The sequence below is a fragment of the Hyaena hyaena genome, unplaced genomic scaffold (assembly GCF_003009895.1).
Source record: "Hyaena hyaena isolate Hyena2069 unplaced genomic scaffold, ASM300989v1 scaffold_263, whole genome shotgun sequence".
Taxonomy (NCBI): domain Eukaryota; kingdom Metazoa; phylum Chordata; class Mammalia; order Carnivora; family Hyaenidae; genus Hyaena; species Hyaena hyaena.
In genome coordinates this window covers 1,629,150-1,648,567 of record NW_024080897.1, presented here as the reverse complement: position 1 = coordinate 1,648,567, position 19,418 = coordinate 1,629,150, and the positions used below count along the sequence as shown (strand labels likewise).

Below are 19,418 nucleotides of genomic sequence, written 5' to 3'. Positions count from 1 at the left end.
ATTAATAGAAAAAAGGATAAGAACCATATGATCCTGTCAGTATAAAAGCATTTGACAAAATACAGCATCCTTTCTTAATAAAAACCCTCAAGAAAGTCAGGGTTGAAGGAACATACTTTAACATTATACAAGCCATACATGAAAAGCCCACAGCTAATATCATAAAAAATTAAGAGCTTTCCTCCTGAGATCAGGAACATGACAGGGATGTCTACTCTCAGTTGTTTAATGTAGTGTTGGAAGTCCTAGCCTAAGCAATAAGACAATAAAAAGAAATAAAAAGCATCCAAATTGGCAAGAAGTCAAACTTTCACTTTTTGTAGATGACATGATACTCTGCATGGAAAACCTGAAAGACTCCACCAAAAAGCTGCTAGAACTGATACATGAATTCAGCAAAGTTGCAGGATACAAAATCAGTGTACACAAATCAGTTGCATTTCTATACACCAATAATGAAGCAATAGAAAGAGAAATCAAGATATTGATCCCATTTACAATTGCACCAAGAACCATAAAATACCTAGGAGTAAACCTAACCAAAGATGTAAAAGATCTGTATGCTGAAAACTATAGGAAACTTATGAAGGAAATTGAAGTCACAAAGAAGTGGAAAAACATTCCATGCTCATGGATTGGAAGAACAAATATTGCTAAAATGTCAATACTACTCAAAGCAATCTACACATTCAATGCAATCCCAATCAAAATTGCACTGGCATTCTTCTCAGAGCTAGAACAAACAGTCCTCAAATTTGTATGGAACCACAAAAGACCCTGGATAGCTAAAATTATGTTGAAAAAGAAAACCAAAGCCAGAGGCATCACAATCCCAGACTTTAGCCTCCCCTAGGAAGCTGTAATCAGCAAGACAGTATGGTACTGGCACAGGAACAGACACACATATTTCACATTAGTACTCTTCTGTTGAAATAACATGGTCTCTAAAGTGGGGACACAAACTTACCCTTCTTCCCCTTTCTGGGTCAGAATGACTATCATTTTGAACCACCTTACTGACTGGCATATGCAGGATCTTTCAGGTGTCATGGGGCAGAAAAAATGCGTGTTAATGTGCTTTTCTTTGTATATTATGATTATGAAGCTCTAAAAGAATATATGCAAACACAAGACAAAAAAGCTGCATTTAGTTAGTCCCTTGTAATTAATGAATTATATTTGTTGTAATTGATAAACATACAATTGATTATTGCCTTGAGCAGATATTTTAAACATGGCAAAGATTTTAATGCAGTATTTGGAAAGCAACAAAATGGGAAATGTAGAGAATTTAGATGAAAGTTTAGGGTACATTCATTCCTTTCCTGCCACCCTTATCCTCCTATCTCATTCAGTTTTCATACTCTCATTTATCTTGTATATTTCAATTTTTATTCTGTCCTTCAAAATCTGAACAAAAGCTTTCATCTTATTTTAGCTACTAATCAAGAGGTTAGCTTTGTAAGTACAGAATTTTTATTCACACGAGTAGAGATGCTCTCGATACTATCTCTATAAAGCTTTAGGTTATATATTAAGTATAAGAATATTGAACATAAGGAAGCATAATCTGTTATTAAGGAAAGAACTTGATCTTTTTAAGATGAAATGACCCTTGGGGCGCCTGGGTGGCTTAGTCGGTTAAGCATCCGACTTTCGCTTAGGTCCTGATCTCGCGGTTCGTGGGTTCGAGCCCCGCGTCGGGCTCTGTGCTGACTGCCAACTCAGAGCCTGGAGCCTGTTTCAGAGTCTGTGTCTCCCTCTCTCTCTGACCCACCCTTGTTCACGCTGTCTCTCTCTCTCTCTCCTAGAAATAAATAAAAAAGAAAAAATTAAAAAAAAAAAAAAAGATGAAATGACCCTTAATGTACTGGACAGATGCTTTGAGCGGTTAATAATGTTGCACAACACAAAGACAGCTCAACACATATTATTTTCTACTCAGTAGCATCTATCATGCAAACTAGATGACACAATGGTCCCCAGCCCTTTCCTTTCAGAATACTGCCCTTTCCTTCTCAGACGTGGCACAGGTGTGGGCAGCCTCCTGTGTCTTCCCCTGGGTAGGGGAGGGGGTGCTGAATCTCCTCTTGGCTAATCCTCTCTTTCTGTTGGAACCCTTGCTTTTCCATCTGTTCTGGAGCCTTGCTTTATCATACAGTTCCTTTGTTCCATGTCTTTAACCTCCCTGCCAGCGCTTTTCTTCCCGTCCTGAGAGTTTACTCAGTTTATTATTTTTTTAAACTTTATTTATTTTTGAGAGGCAGAGAGAGACAGAGCACAGGCAGCGAGGGGCAGAGAGAGAGGGAGACACAGAATCGGAAGCAGGCTCCAGGCCCTGAGCTGTCAGCACAGATCCCAACGTGGGGCTCGAACCCACAGACTGTGAAATCATGACCTGAGCCAAAGTCACATGCTCAACCGACTGAGCCATCCAGGTGCCCTCCTGTTTTTTACTTTTTATTTTTTGAGTTTACTCAGTTTAAAAAGAGAAATATATTAAGTCCTCTCCTCTGGAGCCCTGACTTTTTCTCCTGCATTCTTCTCAGCTTCCTCAGAGATGGGTCATACCCCCCTGTTCATCCCTTATTCACTCTACCTCCCCCTGCAGCTTGCCTTTAACTCCCTCTTTGCTGCTGGGTTGTTTTTACTAAGTCACAAAGAAATTGCTTTTGGCAGCTTCTTGCGATACTTCTTGTTCTATGACATTTCTGCCACATTGGACAGTACCCAGTATTTGTTTTGTACATTTTCTTCTGCCTTCTTCCTTCTTCTTCCTTGGATTCCTACTCTGTAGATTCTCCTTGAGTCCAGGCTGCACCTAGTGATTTGCTTCTAATAGAAAGAACATAGCAAAAATAATGGAATATCTCTTGGGTGGCTAGGTTATGAAAGATTGTGACTTTTGTCTTGCTGGCATTCTCTGTCTCTTGCTCTCTTGTGTTTCTCTGACCAAGCATGCTGAAGAGGCCCTTGTGCCCGGGAACTGGGAGCAGTCGCCAGCCAGCCACTAGTAACCAGCGGCAGTCCTTAATCCAGTGGCCCTTGAGGAGGGAGTGCATGGCTTCTTTCCCAGTCAGGCCTGGGGGAGGGGCAGAGAAAGGATCATAAGCAGGCTCCATGCTCGGTGTGAAGCCCAACGCAGGGCTTGATCCCACAACCCTAGGATCATACCTGAGCTGAAATCAAGAGTCAGACATTTAACTGACCAAGCCACCCAGGTGTGCCCCAATCCTATTTCTTTTTAATTGAACTGTCATCAGAATTTTAGCTTGAATTTTATTTGCTTTCTGGCTATCATTTCTCTTCATATGATTAGTGGTGCCAACATCTAATAAAATGGCTGACAAATGGTCAAATCTGAAGAAGGATCAGTGAGCAAAGATAGATCATAAGCTACTAGAACCCACATAAGTCAGGTTATGCTGAAAAGCATTCTAATCATGTTCATTAAGAAATAATTAACAAGGATATATGATATCTACAATCTTGGAATAGAGGATAGTTTAAACAAACTGTCTACCATTTACAAGGATTAACTCTTTTGCAGTTACAGTGTGTTTCAGTCTTTTTGAGACTTTTTGGTCATATTGGTAAGTGATTTTCAGTTTTTAAATGTTTTAGAAGAAATCTCAATTTTGGTCATAGTATGTATTCTTATTTATGCTCTATTGACAGCTTCTATCGTTTTGTTCTGGAGCCAGAACTGATGTTAGTGGGTAATGACATTACTGGACCAGTGGCAAAATTCTTGGATATCCCTGAAGCGCCCCTTCTAACCCTCAACATGATTACTCCTGAAGGCTGGTTGGTTGAAACAGTACACAGCAACTGTGACCTTGATAATATTCACCTCAAGGATGTAAGTTGTCATGTAAAGTTATATAAGATAAGAGGAATAGGGTACATTCTTATCAGCCACTGTAACCGTCAGAAGTGAGTGATCATGCCATGGCTGCTCCCAGAATTTTCTTCGTTATGGTTCTAGGCCTTGATCCAGTCTTTCCTTTGATTTTTTAGTTTCCTTACTTTCCAAATTCAGCTTCTCTAGTTTTCCAGGTTCCTGGATGCTCTTACCTTCTTTGTTACTTTAGACCCCTGATTCACAGGTGCTAAGATGGCCAACGTAAAAATATGTAGATGGATGACGTAAGACAACACCGTTTAATACTTATTTTGCCCCTCAGGTTTTGTTTTTAACTCTGAAAGGAACAGTTTTAGCTAAAACTCTGTTTTGTCTCACAGCCCATGGCTGGAGAAGGCAGCCCGAACAAGATTCGGGTAGAAAGCAGGGAACAGGGCGCTCTCAAAGCTGCACTGCTTCCCACCCACCCCTACGCTCCCTTCCCTACCTCTGCCCGCCCTCTGGCCTCACCCTCTGCACCCCCACCCTGTGATCCTTCTCCAGGAAATGTCCAGCCTTCTCTTGCCCACTTACTGGGCATTCAGTCCTGGAATTCAGTCCAGGGCCCGAAAAAGGGGAGGAGACTGTTTTAAAATACACTGAGTCTTTCAAAAAAATTGGACTCAGAAACCAGAACTGATGTTAGTGGCTAAAGACATTACTGGACCAGTGGCAAAATTCTTGGATATCCCCGAAGCACCCAAAAATGGTCCTAAAAACAGAAGCATTTTAGAAGAGCTTACCTAGAGAATAGGCATCCAGAGAAGGGAGCATAACCCTTCTTCTTAGTGTCTTCCCTTCTTACTTTGGTTCTGCACAGCCCTGACCTGTTTTCCAGCTCTGAGCATGAAAGCTTCTTACTGCTTTGACCTAGGCGTGAACATTTTACGTGGATAGGTAGGTTAAGATCATTCATCATATTTGTTTCTCATGCATTACCTTTGTCTAAAGACTTTCCTTCTAGGCAGGCTTCTTCTGATCCACTCGTGAGTAGATTTCGTGGTTTCCCATCACTTGCGGGGAACACACCCACTGCCACCAGCCTCAGCCGTCCAGAGAGGGCAGACCTAAAAGTCCGCCACAGCCGTCACCAGAAATCAGTGCTTTCAAATCTCAGGGAAAAATAGAAAAGCAGCAAAATAACGAAATCCAGGAGAGAAAATCCAGAAAGGAGTTTGGCAAAAAGTAAAAAAAACAATCCTGTTTTCTCTGTGATCAGCCAGCTCTCTTAAAGGATCTACTGGTTTCTCCATTAAGAGAGTTCAGTGACATATACCAATAAAATAAATTTACAAATTCCATCCAAAATGCTAAGAAGTTTGTGCTGGGAGAATTAACACAGCTTAGAAAAGACTTAAATTTAAAAAAAGTTTTAAATTGAGTCTGTGGTAAAACGTTCAGCAGCCATTAAACATTTAATGGAGATTAACTACACATTGTTGTGAATAGCAGATATAGTGGTGTCTTTTTAGAAACTATTAATATATATGTATAATTTATATAATATATATATTATATATATATGATATATATATATATATACTTGTATACATCTTCTTTTTAAGTAATCTCTATACCCATCATGGGGCTTGAACCCACAACTTGGAGATCAAGAGTTGCAAAGTCCACTAAGCCAGCCAGATACCCCTAGAAGCTATTTAAATGAACAAGTAGTTATATTTATTTTAGAACACTAAAATATAGAGAAACAGTTTTTCTGTCTCTATAGATTATATGAATTAACAGAAGGAAATTACAAATTCTCACACCTATGAAAGTTAACTCCTTGTGAGTGTCTTCTCTCCCTCTATGTTCTGTACACTCTTAGAATATGACCCGCAGCAGTCCTGGAAGAATCTGAAATCACAAAGTAGAGACACTTGATGGAGCAGAGAGAGGGAGTTGCAGGTAGACAGGAAAGTGCGCACTGGCAGAAATGAGGCAAATAGTGAGAGATTTGTCCCGCGCACTGGCTCATGCAAGTGCTTGTCACGTCTAACCCCCAGACGTTACATAGACACCTAAAAACATTTGATGGAGTAAAACTGTCCCTCACCAGGGCATTGGTCCATGTTCATGGCACAACCAGTATTAATGTCATAATCAGAGGTGACAGAAGTGGTTGTAGGGAAGCTTCAAGTGAGACAGTCCCTCTTCCCTGGAGTTTAGAGGTGATTCTCCCCAGAGCTCGTTAGTAGAACTGTGTCCAAAGATTCCTCAGTTATATTAAATCACAGCCTGTATCTGAAAGATAGCAACACACCTGAAACTCTACTGGATGTGTACCCAGTAGAGCAAAAGTGAGGAATGAAAGATTGCTGAAGGACGGTGGCACGAGGTGGCTGTGCTAAAAAGGACTTCACAGAACAATGTATTAGCTGCCTCTGAAACAGCATGGTTGAGCCTTGAACAACATGGAGGTCAGTAGCACTGGAACCCCCCCACCCCCCCGCACCCTCTCCCACAGCTGAAAAATCTGCATGTAACTTTTGACTCCTACCCAGAACTTAACTAATAGCCTACTGTTGATGAGAAGCCTTACTGATCACATAAGCAATCAACACATATTTTTATATATCATATATATTGTACTCTTAAAAATTACCAATTTTTAAAATTCTTTTTTTTGTTTTAAGGGGAAATTTTGTTTCAGTATTTATCTTTAATGCGATTGTCCGGTTTTTAAAAACATGAATATAATTTTTTTTTAAATTTGAATCCAGGTTTGTTAACATATAGTGTAGTAATGATTTCAGGAATAGAATTTAGTGATTCATCACTTACACACAACACCCAAGTAAGCTGAAAAAAAGAAATGTGATTAAGAACATTAAAAAGAAGAGGACATACTTTTCTAGTACTGAACTGTATTTATAAAAAACAGAATCCATATGTAAGTGACCTGCACAGTTCAAACCCATGTTGTTCCAGGGCCAGCTGCAATTTATTTGTTTTTTTCCAAATTTTTACTTAAATTCTAGTTAGTTAACATATAGTGTAATTTTAGTTTCAGGAGTTGAACTCAGTGATTCATCACTTACATGTAATACCCAGTGCTCATGGTAACAAGAAGGGTCAGCTGTAGTTTAGATGTCCATTGCCTGTGTCATTGTTAAAGAATTCCTATTTTACTACCATAGATAATTATTAATAAATCCAAATGATTATCTTTATAATTAAACTTACAATTTTTTTTAAAAGAAGGAGCTAACTTCCCTACTATTTAGCCACAGAACAATACAATAAACACTTGTACTTAGAAATATTAATATTGCACCCAGCGTTATATTTGAAAGGTATTAAATTCATGTCTCATATCAATAAGTTAACATTTAGAACAGATGAGTGAATACACAGGGAAATGCAAACATCGCAAGAGACCACAAACTCCTGTCCTTGCTAAAAATAAACCTTGATAATAGGAACTAAATTAACTTAAATTACTTTATGAAATTATTTAAAATAAACTTAAAATATTCACTAGAAAGAACTCTTTGAGAGAACGGATTGGCTATTTTTGATGTTGTGGTTTGAGGAAATCCACAGAATGGATGTCTGCTATCCAAATCTGTAAGGACAAGAGAAAGTCTCACATCAGGATATTATACAATAACGGTATTATTGGTCCCAAACTGATTTGTATTTGGACTCTGCCCTAATATCTAACTCCTAAAGAAAAATATTTAAGCTCCATGACCACTGTGAGGTATAGTTCCCTTGTCTGTAAAGAGAAGTTCTGTAATTTTGCTCTGGTTTCAATATTCTGCCCTCCTATGAAGACTGTCTCCTGTGAAGGGTCCCGTGCACGCATGGTGCTGTCGGGATTGGGGCCACTCATCCGTGATGTAGGTGAAGCTTATTACTAGACTGGTGGTAGTTCAAGTATTTCAGAACCCAGCTCACGTTGAAACACGTACTGTTGTCAAAGAAGGTACTTATTTCTTGATTTTCAGAACTGGACTCCAAGAGAAATGCTGCACACAAGTATTGTAATAATTATTTCTGTGGTGATTGTGAGGAAAAGCAGCCATCCAGTAGAGAATATTTTTAAATACTTTATATCCTAAACACAGCAAAAAATAGTGTCAAAAACTCATAGCCAAATAAAATGATATACTATGGTGAGCATTACTGTTTCATCTGCTCAACAAAATTACCTAACTATATAAAAGTCACCATTTGATTCATTCTCGTGTTTGCTTATAGTTTTCATATCAGGTAGAGAAAATGTGTTATCCCTAAAATACAATTGCAATAGAGAGAAATCTGGAAAAAGTACTGGATTTTTAAAAAGAGATGTGTAGAGATAGGGATGTGTTCATAGGAAACTGTATTTAATGAAACAGCTGGTTATACTTTCTTAGAAAAAAAATTACAGAAAAGAACAATCAGTGTGTTGATATGTAATGAATATTTAATCTGTAGGTAATTTCTGTTTTTATTCCTTTCCATATTTTTTTATTTGCTAAATTTTTTGATGAGCATATATTATTGGGAGTGCCAAACAATGAAACATTAACTTTTTACATTACAAGAAAGGTGATCGCTTCTCGGCCTTTTGGCTAAGATCAAGTGTACATTACAAGAAAGGTGATGGCTGACGGTGAGTTGGCTTCATTGCCAGATCTGGAGCTCAAGAGCAACCGCCTATGAAGCAGTTTCCTTAAGGAGTTTCCCGCCTTGCTCTCTCTTGAAGAGATCTTTGAATACTCCAACCTGATGACATCTGTCCTGCTCATGATACTGGTGCATATATCATGAGGTTGGAGTAAAGCTGATGTCATGGGAAAGGAGAAAAAAAAAAACTCATTGTGAGTTTTGGTCTTGAAGAAATTGATTCAACCATTAAGTTATTCGTATGAGAGACTTGAAGTTGCCTCCACAAACATTGACTGATATTAATTACATTTATTTATTACAAAATTTATATTAAGAGAATTACTAACACCAGAAACAATGACCTGTTTTCCCCATAGATTGAGAGAACTGTCACTGCAGAATATGAGCTAGAATATCTACTACTTGAAGGACACTGCTTTGATACAATGACAGAGCAGCCTCCTCGGGGTCTGCAGTTTACTCTGGGCACGAAAAGTAAACCTGTTGTGGTTGATACAATAGTGATGGCCAATCTCGTAAGTATTTTAAGTACTTAATTGATTGTATTTAATTACATGCTTGGGGGAAATCCTCAAAGTTTCATAATAATAAGATGAAATAGCTTTTATCTTGCTGTTGCTGAAAAGCTCCCAGAAAACAAAATTGATCCTTAAAGTAATTAAATAAGACAGAAATGAAGGGAATCATACTTTTAGGATGTGTTATTCAGGCTATTGCAAAATCTTCTTTTTGGAATTCATTTATGTAATTCATCCACTCCAGTTAGTAAACACTTCCCTGAATGATTCATGTACAGTCTTTTTTGAACAATTGGATGCTTTTAGTCCTATAACTGTGATCATATTTTTCTCATCCTAAAAGGGATATTTTCAATTAAAAGCAAACCCAGGTTCTTGGATACTGAAATTACGCCAAGGAAAATCTGAAGATATTTATCAAATAGTAGGGTGAGTTATAGAAACCATTTTAAATTTTTATGTGTAAGTAAGTTTTTGATGTTTTGGATAAGAAATGAGAGGGTGATTTATTTTTCCTCTACAAAAAAATTACATTATATTTATATTTAGGATTCCCAGAAAAATAAGTATGTGTCTTTTTTTTAAAAAAAAGTTATGGGGCACCTGGGTGGCTTAGTCGGTTAAGCATCTGACTTTCGCTTGGGTCATGATCTCGTGGTTCGTGGGTTCGAGCCCCGCGTCGAGCTCTGTGCTGACTGCCAGCTCAGAGCCTGGAGCCTATTGCAGAGTCTGTATCTCCCTCTCTCTCTGACCCTCCCCTGCTCACGCTGTCTCTCTCTCTCCTAGAAATAAAAATATTTTAAAAAAAAAGTTATGCTTCTTGACATATAGTGAATCCTTTCATTTTGCAGTAAATGGCTTTTACTGAGATGCAGTATTCTTCCAAATCTCATGGAGAATGTAAATTATTTGAGTGCTCCTCTTTTTCCTGCATTAACTCTTTCTCAGTGAAGTCCGTGTCCTCTGACTGTTCGCTTAGCTTGTTCCTTTCGTTTAAGCTGCTGACTGTCCTTATGTATCCAGTGATTTTTAGCTGCCTAGCATTTCTTACAAAGATTGAATAGTGCAGTGGTGAACATCCCGACTACCTGGACCGTTTGGGTCTAGGAGAATCACTGTACCCTCCTCAAAGGATGAGTGTACAGATCAGATGAGTTACCATCTCTAAGGTGCTTGAGGTAATGCCTGAAACAGGGTGAGTCTTCATCACTTTGACCTCTACCATCTGGTTGGATGGAGGGAGTTTGCTTTAGTTCTTGTGTGCGTCTAGCCGTGGTGTCTGCGACCTGGCTCTGCCCTGCTCCTGATGGACAGTGGATTCAATGGCTAAAGTTGCTGATGCCCATGAGCAACATCTATGACTGAAAACTCTTGAACATTTTAAGAAATTTGACATTACTAGTACAAAAATTGGAACCCTTTTCATTTCCTGGTGGATTGTTGGGCATGGTTGTGCCTTCTACTTTGGTTTTGCCACCTCAGCTGGGGAACTGGGAGAAAAGGGGAGTCAGAGGCATGTGTCAGCCCACCCGTGTAACCCTTCAGATGTTCATTTCAGGGAAAATGTTCAGGGGTGTGTTATAAATCCGACTAAACTCAATTTGACATCTGATTGCCTTCCCTCATTGACATAATTCAGGTTTGTTGCTTTATTGTAAATGTTTTCAACAGCATTTTTCTGTACATAGAATGATACCAAAAAATATTATTCACAGCTGTCGTACTTGATTTGTTCATGCAGTTTTGAAAATTGGACAATGAAATACATTATGTCTAATATAAAACACGTTCAAGTCATGCAGATGAGCATAATAGACACATCTTCAGTCTTGTGGGTTTACTAATACTTCAGATTTTGCTAATATTTTGCTAAAATAGCTGGTAGATAGTGAAAAGTTGTTGGATGGTGTAGAATTCCTTCAATTACGATATATAACAACTTATTTTAAAGTCTCAGAAACACTTCATATTTTAACTATCATCACAATGTATCAAGAACATCTGAAAGATTTGACTTTAGTGATAATCTTGGTGTTCTGTGGCAAAGATCAGCAATAATTTGAGCTTGCTCAGTGACTAGGCAGTATCGAATATAGTGAGTTACTTTTGTACAATTTTAATTTGTATCAAGTTAAAATTGGATAATTTTGAAAATTGTGTGTCGTAACACATCTTATTGACTATATATATAAAATATATATATACACACACACAGTGATATTATACTTGTGTTTACTGCAAAATGAATTTATCCTGTTATTTATACCATCATAATTGCATGTCTTTTCTTGAGTTGATTATAGACATTTACATGTTTTTCTGCTTTTAGGCACGAAGGAACTGACTCTCAACCAGACCTGGGAGATGTCATTGTGGTGATAAACAGCTTCAAGAGCAAAATACTGGAAGTGCAAGTGTGTGAGGCAGAAGCTTTTAATGGGTTTTGTTCTTAGTACTAAGAATTCTTTTTTTGTCCTTAATTGATTATTTTTCAACTAATTTTATAATTTTACTACCTAAAATGTCATATTGGAACTCTGGCATGAAAGGAAGAAGAGGGTTAAGTTCATGAAGGAAAGGCAGAGAGCTTGAAGATAGAAGAAAAGGACTTTTTCTAAGTCAGGATGTGTCTGTTTGATCTGCTGTATCCATAGCCAAATAGTGTTACAAATTAGGCTCTAGAGATGAGACCAGGAGCACAGATTGGAAAGTTAGCTTTGAAAGAAAAAGTGATGTTTCTTTCGTTTACAAAAAAAAAAAGAGAGAGAGCAAAAAATAGTTTTTAATGATGGCAGGTTTATTTCTTTGAACCAACTTACCTACTTAAAACCAGTAAAAATGTTGGGTAAATGTTTTTGAAACATCTTAAAAGCAATGGGGAGCTGACAGTACCAAAATAATAAGAATAACAGGGAAATACAAAACCAGAATTATAGAGAAAATAAGAACCTTGTGAAGTAAGCAAGCACAGAAGCGTCTGTAGTCCTGAGAGCATTTGTCCCTCCTGGTGCACCTGAACTATCATTTTGATATGATTTGCAGGGTGATGGGGACAGAAAGTAAAAACCTGGGCCCATGTAAAGTGGGTGATCTGTTAGAAGACCCTCTCTACAGTAAGCTGGCTGTAGCTTCAGGGTAAGGATGAACCCTAGCAAATTATTCTGCACAGTCTTTTAGCCCAAATTTGTATCATGCAAGTAGTCCAGGGAACCCTGAGCCTTGGATTTGCACTAAACTAGTTCCAAATGACTGAGGTTGTACAGACATTCGGCAGAAACACCTACGTGTCTCTAGAATAAGATGACTGTCTCCAGATACATAGAGAAAACCAGCAGAAACAAACAGAAAGCAGGCACATAAACACTGTCTGTATTAGAATTATTGACACAGATTCTGAAACAACTGTGCTTACAGTGTTTAAAGAAATAAAAGACAAACTTGAAAACAATTGCAGGGAACAAAAAAACTCTAAAAAAGTCCATATCTGATTTTTCTTTAGAAGTAGAACCTTTAAAACTGAGTGATATTAGAACCAAAATTAAGAATTTGGTGGATGACTTTTACGTGTCTAAAGAGAGAATTAGTGAGTTGGAGGACCAGAAGATATTCCAAATGTAACAGAGACATTTAAAAAGAAAATAGTACAGCAGAGAGCATAAAAGACATAGAGAATAGAGAGAGAAATTTGAGAGACCAGGATCATATTGAACCTGGCTCTACCATTCACCAGCTGTGTGACCTTAGACAGATTCCTTAGCCTTTTTGTTTCATTTTCCTCATCTATAAATTGGGGTTAATAATGCCTTACATGTCTGTTACAAGGATAAGATGGTTCATTTTGTAAAGTGCTTTATGAGTATTAAATAATTAGAATCATTTTAAATGGGACTCCAGACAGTGATGAAAGAATGAGGTAAGTGTAACATTGTGTGTCAACTATACTCACATTAAAAAAAAAAAAAAAAAAAAAGTACATGTAATATTTGAAGCATTAATGGCTGAGAATTTTCATGAACTGATGGAAGTTAGCAATTTACATATTTAAAAAGTTCAGTGACTGCCAAGCAAGGTAATTAAAGAAAATTCATACCTATGCTCTTATTGATAAAACTGCAGAAAATAGAAATCTTGAGAGAAACCAGATGAAAAAAATAAAATTACCTTCAAAGAGCTATAGGTAGTCTGACCATTGATTTCTCGGCAGTATGAAAGCCAGAAGATACGGGAGTGATATTTAAAAGCAGTGAGTGAAAAAAGGACTGCCAGTCTAGAATAATTTACCTTAAAAGATATCTTTCAAGAGGAAACATAAAACATAGTATTTTCAGACAAATGGAAAAAACTGAATTTGCCACCAGCACACTCACACTAAAGAAAGTTCTGAAAGAGTTACTTCAGGCAAAAAAAAAAAAATCTCTAATGGGACATTTGAGTTCTAAAAGATTGAAGACAGTAGAGAATAATAAATTATGTGGATAATTCTATGAACAGTGACTATATAAAACAAAAGTAATGTCTCAGAAGGATGTTTTTAATATACAGAATTTAAAAATAATAATCACAGTTAAGCTCAGTCGGTTAAGCATCTGACTTCAGCTCAGGTCATGATCTCGCAGTTCAAGAGTTCAAGTCCCACGTAGGGCTTTGTGCTGACAGCTCAGAACCTGGAGTCTGCTTCCAATTCTGTGTCTCCCCCTCCCTGCCTCCCTCCCCTGTTCTTGCTCTGTCTCTCTCTTTCTCAGAATTAAATATACATTAAAAAATTTTCTATAAATAAATAAAAACATTAAAAATTTTTTAAATAAAATAATTGCATTTAAGCCATAAGATAAGTAGGGTTCTTTTCAATAACATATAAAATTCTTATACTGATCAGAGCAAGGGTAGTGATTACTTTTAGACTTTCAGGCAAATATGAATTTAATTTCTGAGATAACCACTAAAAGAATAGAAACAGGCATAATGTCATAATAAAAAGAAAAAATGGAATGAAATAATATAACTGGACTAAGAAAAGAGAATAAATAAAGCAGAGTATATGGGATGTGGAGGAAGCACAAAATAATAAGTTAGAATTTAACCCAATAACGTTAAATGTAAATGGACTAAGTGTTTCAATTGAATGATAAAGGTGGTCATATTGGATTTTTTTTTATTACAACCATATGTTGTTTGTAGAAAGTACGCCTCATACCTAAGAATACAACTTTAAGATAAAGATGAAAATAAAATACAAGAGTAGCAAAAGTATTTTAGGCCAATACTAAGCTAAAGAAAATTGGCGTAGCTATACTAATACCAGAGATATTAGACAATAAGACAAATAACATTACTAAAGATAAAGAAGGTCATTTTATATATATAAGGCAGAAAAAGAATTAGAGAAATTACAGTTCTCTATCATACTGGGATTATTTTTAACACCCATCTCTCAGTACCTGATACAATAACCAAAATATCAAGAGATGGAGGAAATTTGAAAAGATTATCCATTTTGACCTAGACACAAGACACATATAGAACACAATACCCAATAACACCAAATGAATAATTTTTCAATACACATAAAATGTTGATAAAAATTAACTTTACATTAAGTTGAAAAGCAAGTGCCAACAAATTTCAGAAGAATGAAATCGTACAGGGTAAATCCTCTATCTACAATGCAGTAGAGTAGAAATTAATTCCCAAAGATCACAAGGAAGTACAATACGGTTGTAATTTCTAAGATCCAATAACAACCGGCTGCCAAACCTCACACCTCACACTTTAGATACTGCCTGGATTCTAAACTACTGTATCACCAAATTTTGCCTTGCCTCCCACATCACAACCTATACCTATCACCTCTGCTCTTTATCCTGTGATCAGTTATACATGTTGCTCACATTCATCTTTGATTCTCTTCCTCCTGTATTGACCTTGATTTTCTTTCTCAATAGTAACACAGTGTCTCCTTGAATACATTTCCTTCTGGTCATTTCAGGAGAAAAACCCCACAAAACCCAGACGAGTTACTTAAGATACTAACTCAATCCAAACCCTGCAGAACCAGCATTCCAGGAAGTTTTATCCTAGCCCCGCAAACATGAGAGAAATGCCGTTTCTGCCAGGCTTGGGGACGAGAGGAGAGTTCCATGTTTGAGCTGTTTTGACCATTGAAAAGCTGCTTTGGTTCTCTTGAGCTGAATTTTTGCACTCTGCCTGTTGGTTCTAATTTGGCTTCTTGGTCTGTAACACAGAGCACGTTGAACTCTTTCACCATAACCATCAAATCTTTGACGTAGTAATCCTGCCCTACCTGAGTCAGACCTTCTGCAGCCCACCCACCTCGGTCCTTCCGTTGTTGTTTTTAATAACACAGTTTTATCTTGTCACCATCCATCTCAGAATTCTATAAAAAGATAGAAAAGGTAAACAACGTTGGATCAGCCCATGAATTCTGCAGCCCATGAATAGTAATTCCACAGAGAAAGAATAGACAATGGCGAGGGGTGGTGGGGAATCACTAACTGGCTTCCTCGCTCACTCGCTCGCTCGCTCGCTCGGTGGAGCACGCAACTCCTGATCTCGGGGTTGTAAGTTTCAGCTCCATGTTGGCTGTAGAGATTCCTTCAAAATCTTTTTTAAAAAATGGAAGAGGGAAGGTATTTCAGAGAAGGTGAGAGAATAATGTTTATGTCAAAAGGGTCCACAAGTTACAAGCGAAAGTGGCCCACTAGAGACCCTAATAACTAACAGGGAGAAAAGGCAGGTCAGAGCCATAGAATGACACTAACCCTGGCATCAGACTTTTCATTTTTAAAATGAATGTTAGAAGACAGCAAAACAAAGCCTTTAGTATTTTAAGGAAAATTATTTTGAAGCTAGGATTCTTTAGCCAAATTCTTAAACATAAAGTCAGTGATTTTCTGAAGAGTGAAGATTTAGAAAAATTTTTTCACCCCCCTTCTTGAAGATGTTTGCCAGCACAATGAAGATGAAGACCGAGAAAGAGGAAGATAAGTACGTCAAGAAATGGTGACATTAATCTGAAAAACAATGCAGAGAAATCCTTGCAAGAAATAGGCAGTTAATTATTGAACTCCAGGAAAAATGTTTTCAAGAAGACAGGAATTCCAGGCAATTAACATGAATAATAAAACTGGAAGATACTTAGGTATGTGGGAAAGAAGAAACATATCTCACTACAAGAAAAACTAAATGCAATAAAATTCCAAGAACAAATGTTTATCTGTTGGTGGAATGTAAGAAAACAGAATCCATTTGAAATATCAGGAGTGCCCGGTGGGAGACACAGTGGTCTGGTTACTGTAACTGCACTGAGGAAATTGAGCTGTGGTAGCCTGGCAGGCTCTGCAGTGAATAACACTCACTTCGTCACAAAAGCACTATTTGCTCATTTTCAAGTTGTAAAATAAATGTAGTAAAGTGCAGAAGATATAATTATGTTTATCAGCATAAATGTAGATAGTATCTACCCTCATACAATGCTAAAGTAAAAGTTCAGCTAATGTAAGATGGGAAGTGGAGAGAAAAGATAGAAATACTATTAGTATTCTTATATTACATACAAGAGAAACCTGAAGTCATTGGAACAAAAAATACACATTTAAGTATTATTTGAAGCTACAAAGATACTCGATAGAAGAACTAATGGTAATGATATTACTCCCAAAACTTCCAGACAAAGAGAAAGAGCCATAGAAGAGAGCTACTTGTCTGTCATCGCAAAGAATGAAAAATGCCTAAACCCTGTGATTCCAGATATGCTAGTAGATAAAGCCTGAAGTTGAAAAATCAGTAAATACAAGTATAAGCACATTATTTAACAGAATGGAGGTAACCACCGAAAGAGATAACAATGAGATTGAACTGATCATTGAAACCAGGTTGTGTGTGGAATGTGTTAGGATCTTCCCTGACTGTCACTGCAACTGTCTTAGATTTACAGCGGTCACCTTGCACTTTCTAACCATGTTGCATGATACTTAAAGCTGCACAATTCTAAGATTTTTTTTCTTTACTGTGCTATCTAGGTGCAAAAAAAGCCAGACAAAATTAAGGAAGATCTCCTTACCGATGAAGATGAAAAGAAAAAAGGCATGTGGGATTCCATTAAAAGGTAATTACCAGTGAATATTTTAACGTATAATGATAGCTCCATCAGGAATCTAGTATGTGGAAGGCCTGCAGATGGTAAACATCTAAGTAAAATGCAGATCCTCTCCTCTTGTGGGATAAGATCAGTATGTAAGTGTTAATAAAACGGAATGGGAAACGAGCTGTAAAACAGCTGAAAATAAAGTGCCCTGCAAACCACGGGAGAAAAGGGCTTTATCTAGTTAGGAGGAACTTCAGGACATACTCGTTGGCTAAGACATGCTCTAAAATGTGGACAGGATTTCAGAAATTGGAGATAGAAGGTACCTGGTTATATGAAGTCAAAGAGATTGAGTATGTTCATCAAGGAACAGAAAATAGCCCAGCTTTAGCTGGAACCCTGGGGCACTAAATATAATAGGGAATCTATAAATTAGGTTGAGGCCTAATCAAACAGGAATCAATATTAACAATATTAATAACTACTAATCAAAACAGGAGTGTATCGGCCCACATGTAGAGAGTCCAGGAGGAGAGCTGGCTTCGTGCATTCCACTGATGTGGTCTAGGAACTCTTTCTCAATGTCTTCGTTCTGTTCTCTGTGCCTCCCTCATTTTCAGATAAACTTTTACAAGGAAAAGTTTGCTGTCTCTCATGGGAAGAGACTGCTTCTTTCCATATAGGACCAGCGAAAGTTCCAGGGCTGGCTCATTAGTCTTAGTTGTTAGCCATTTGTCCCAGACCCAACTGGTCGCTGTGACTGTAACCACGCTTGGTTCCTGCGCCCACCTCCAGAGCTGGTGAGCAGGCCTGTCGTGGACTCACAGAAGGAAATTGGAGGAATGCCCCCCACCCCAAAATACTAGGCGATCGTTACTAGAAGCATACAGGACAGTGGGTGGGCAAAAACAAAGCCATCTGCTGTAGATCCACATTGTAGAGAACTTTCAAAGCCAGTTTTAGAGATCTGAGCTTCATTTGACTCATGAGGGAAAACCACCGATCATTTTTATCAAGGGTAAGAAATAGAAACGTTGGGGGCGCCTGGGTGGCTCAGTTGGTTGAGTGTCCGGCTTTGGCTCAGGTCATGATCTCACTGTTCATGGGTTCAAGCCGGGCATCATATTCATATATATATGTATATATATAGTTGTACAATAGCACAGCCACTTGCTGTACAGAAAGGGTACCAAAAAAAAATACTGCTGTGTATGAAGGGAGAAAGAACATGTTCAGGATGGAAACTCCTCCAGACACAGAAGGATTGTGTGTGTTATAATGCTTTCACTCTTTTATCTGAATTTTCATCCTAATTGGAGTATCAACTGTATTTTTTTATTTGAGAAATTATAATAAAAGATTTGAAAAATGCTCCATCATAACAATTCCTATTTGGCAAAATACATATGTGGTGATTGTAAGTTTAATTTTTTTCCATATTTTTGTCTTTCTAAATATCTGTGCGTATAAAAATTAAAATTTTAATAAAATTTTTAAGCCTGAAGAAAAAAATTATACATTAAGAATGCCCCAATACAAAAGATTCAGTAATTTTGTGTGTAAAATGGAGCTTATTTTGAGAGGCTCTACTATTTTTACTGCATATTAAATTTAGCATGTTATGTAGGTATGTGAAGTTTGCAAGTGCAAATTAAGAAGTTGTCAATCACTACTTTTTTATTCCAAGTTTCACAAGAAGGTTGCATAAAGAAAAAAAGGAAGCAGACGTTCTAAACATTTTTTCAGTTGCTTCTGGCCATTTATATGAACGCTTTTTAAGGTAGGTATATTTTTTATCTATGCTTTGAAAAGTGGTTCAAAAAGAATTTCAGAAGTTCAGAAGAATAAAAGAATGTACAGTGAAAAAAATCCCACCTGTTTCCTTCCAACAGGAAACAATATTATTATTTTTGTATCTTGCCTAAGATATATAAGCAAATATATCTTCTTCATTTTTTAACTTTTTTTTACTTAAGTGTAACAAAGTATATATTGTTCTACACCTTGATTTTTTCCTTTTTAACCTAAAATTATGAAAGAAGTATATTTTTAAAATGTAGTGAAATTTCACGAGTTTAACTGATTTGGAATATCAGTGTTCTTTCAGGCTAGGAAATGAACATATTTTATAACGATATGTGAGAAAAAGTATATATAGTAAATTTCTCTTTCTTTTGTGAGGAAACACCTTATTTTATAAGGAGGTGGAGGGGGAATAAGAGGAGGAAAACTAAATTCTAAACTACTAAGGGGGGCTGTTGTTTTTAACTTT

The 19,418-nt window shown here is 37.2% G+C and overlaps 1 protein-coding gene across 4 annotated transcripts in view; it reads left to right on the top strand.

The window, feature by feature from the left end:
* The window catches only part of UGGT2 (UDP-glucose glycoprotein glucosyltransferase 2), a 177,380-nt gene that overhangs the window by 130,548 nt on the left and 27,414 nt on the right, over nt 1-19,418 (top strand). For all 4 annotated transcript variants that reach the window (XR_005530743.1, XM_039245722.1, XM_039245721.1 and 1 more), the window contains 6 exons: nt 3,679-3,862; nt 8,881-9,039; nt 9,386-9,471; nt 11,372-11,456; nt 17,082-17,167; nt 18,834-18,926. Coding sequence is in view for 3 of the 4 variants with exons in the window: in XM_039245722.1 (XP_039101653.1) it covers nt 3,679-3,862; nt 8,881-9,039; nt 9,386-9,471; nt 11,372-11,456; nt 17,082-17,167; nt 18,834-18,926 (693 nt within the window). In the remaining variant the exon portion in view is untranslated. The remainder of the gene's footprint in view (nt 1-3,678; nt 3,863-8,880; nt 9,040-9,385; nt 9,472-11,371; nt 11,457-17,081; nt 17,168-18,833; nt 18,927-19,418) is intronic.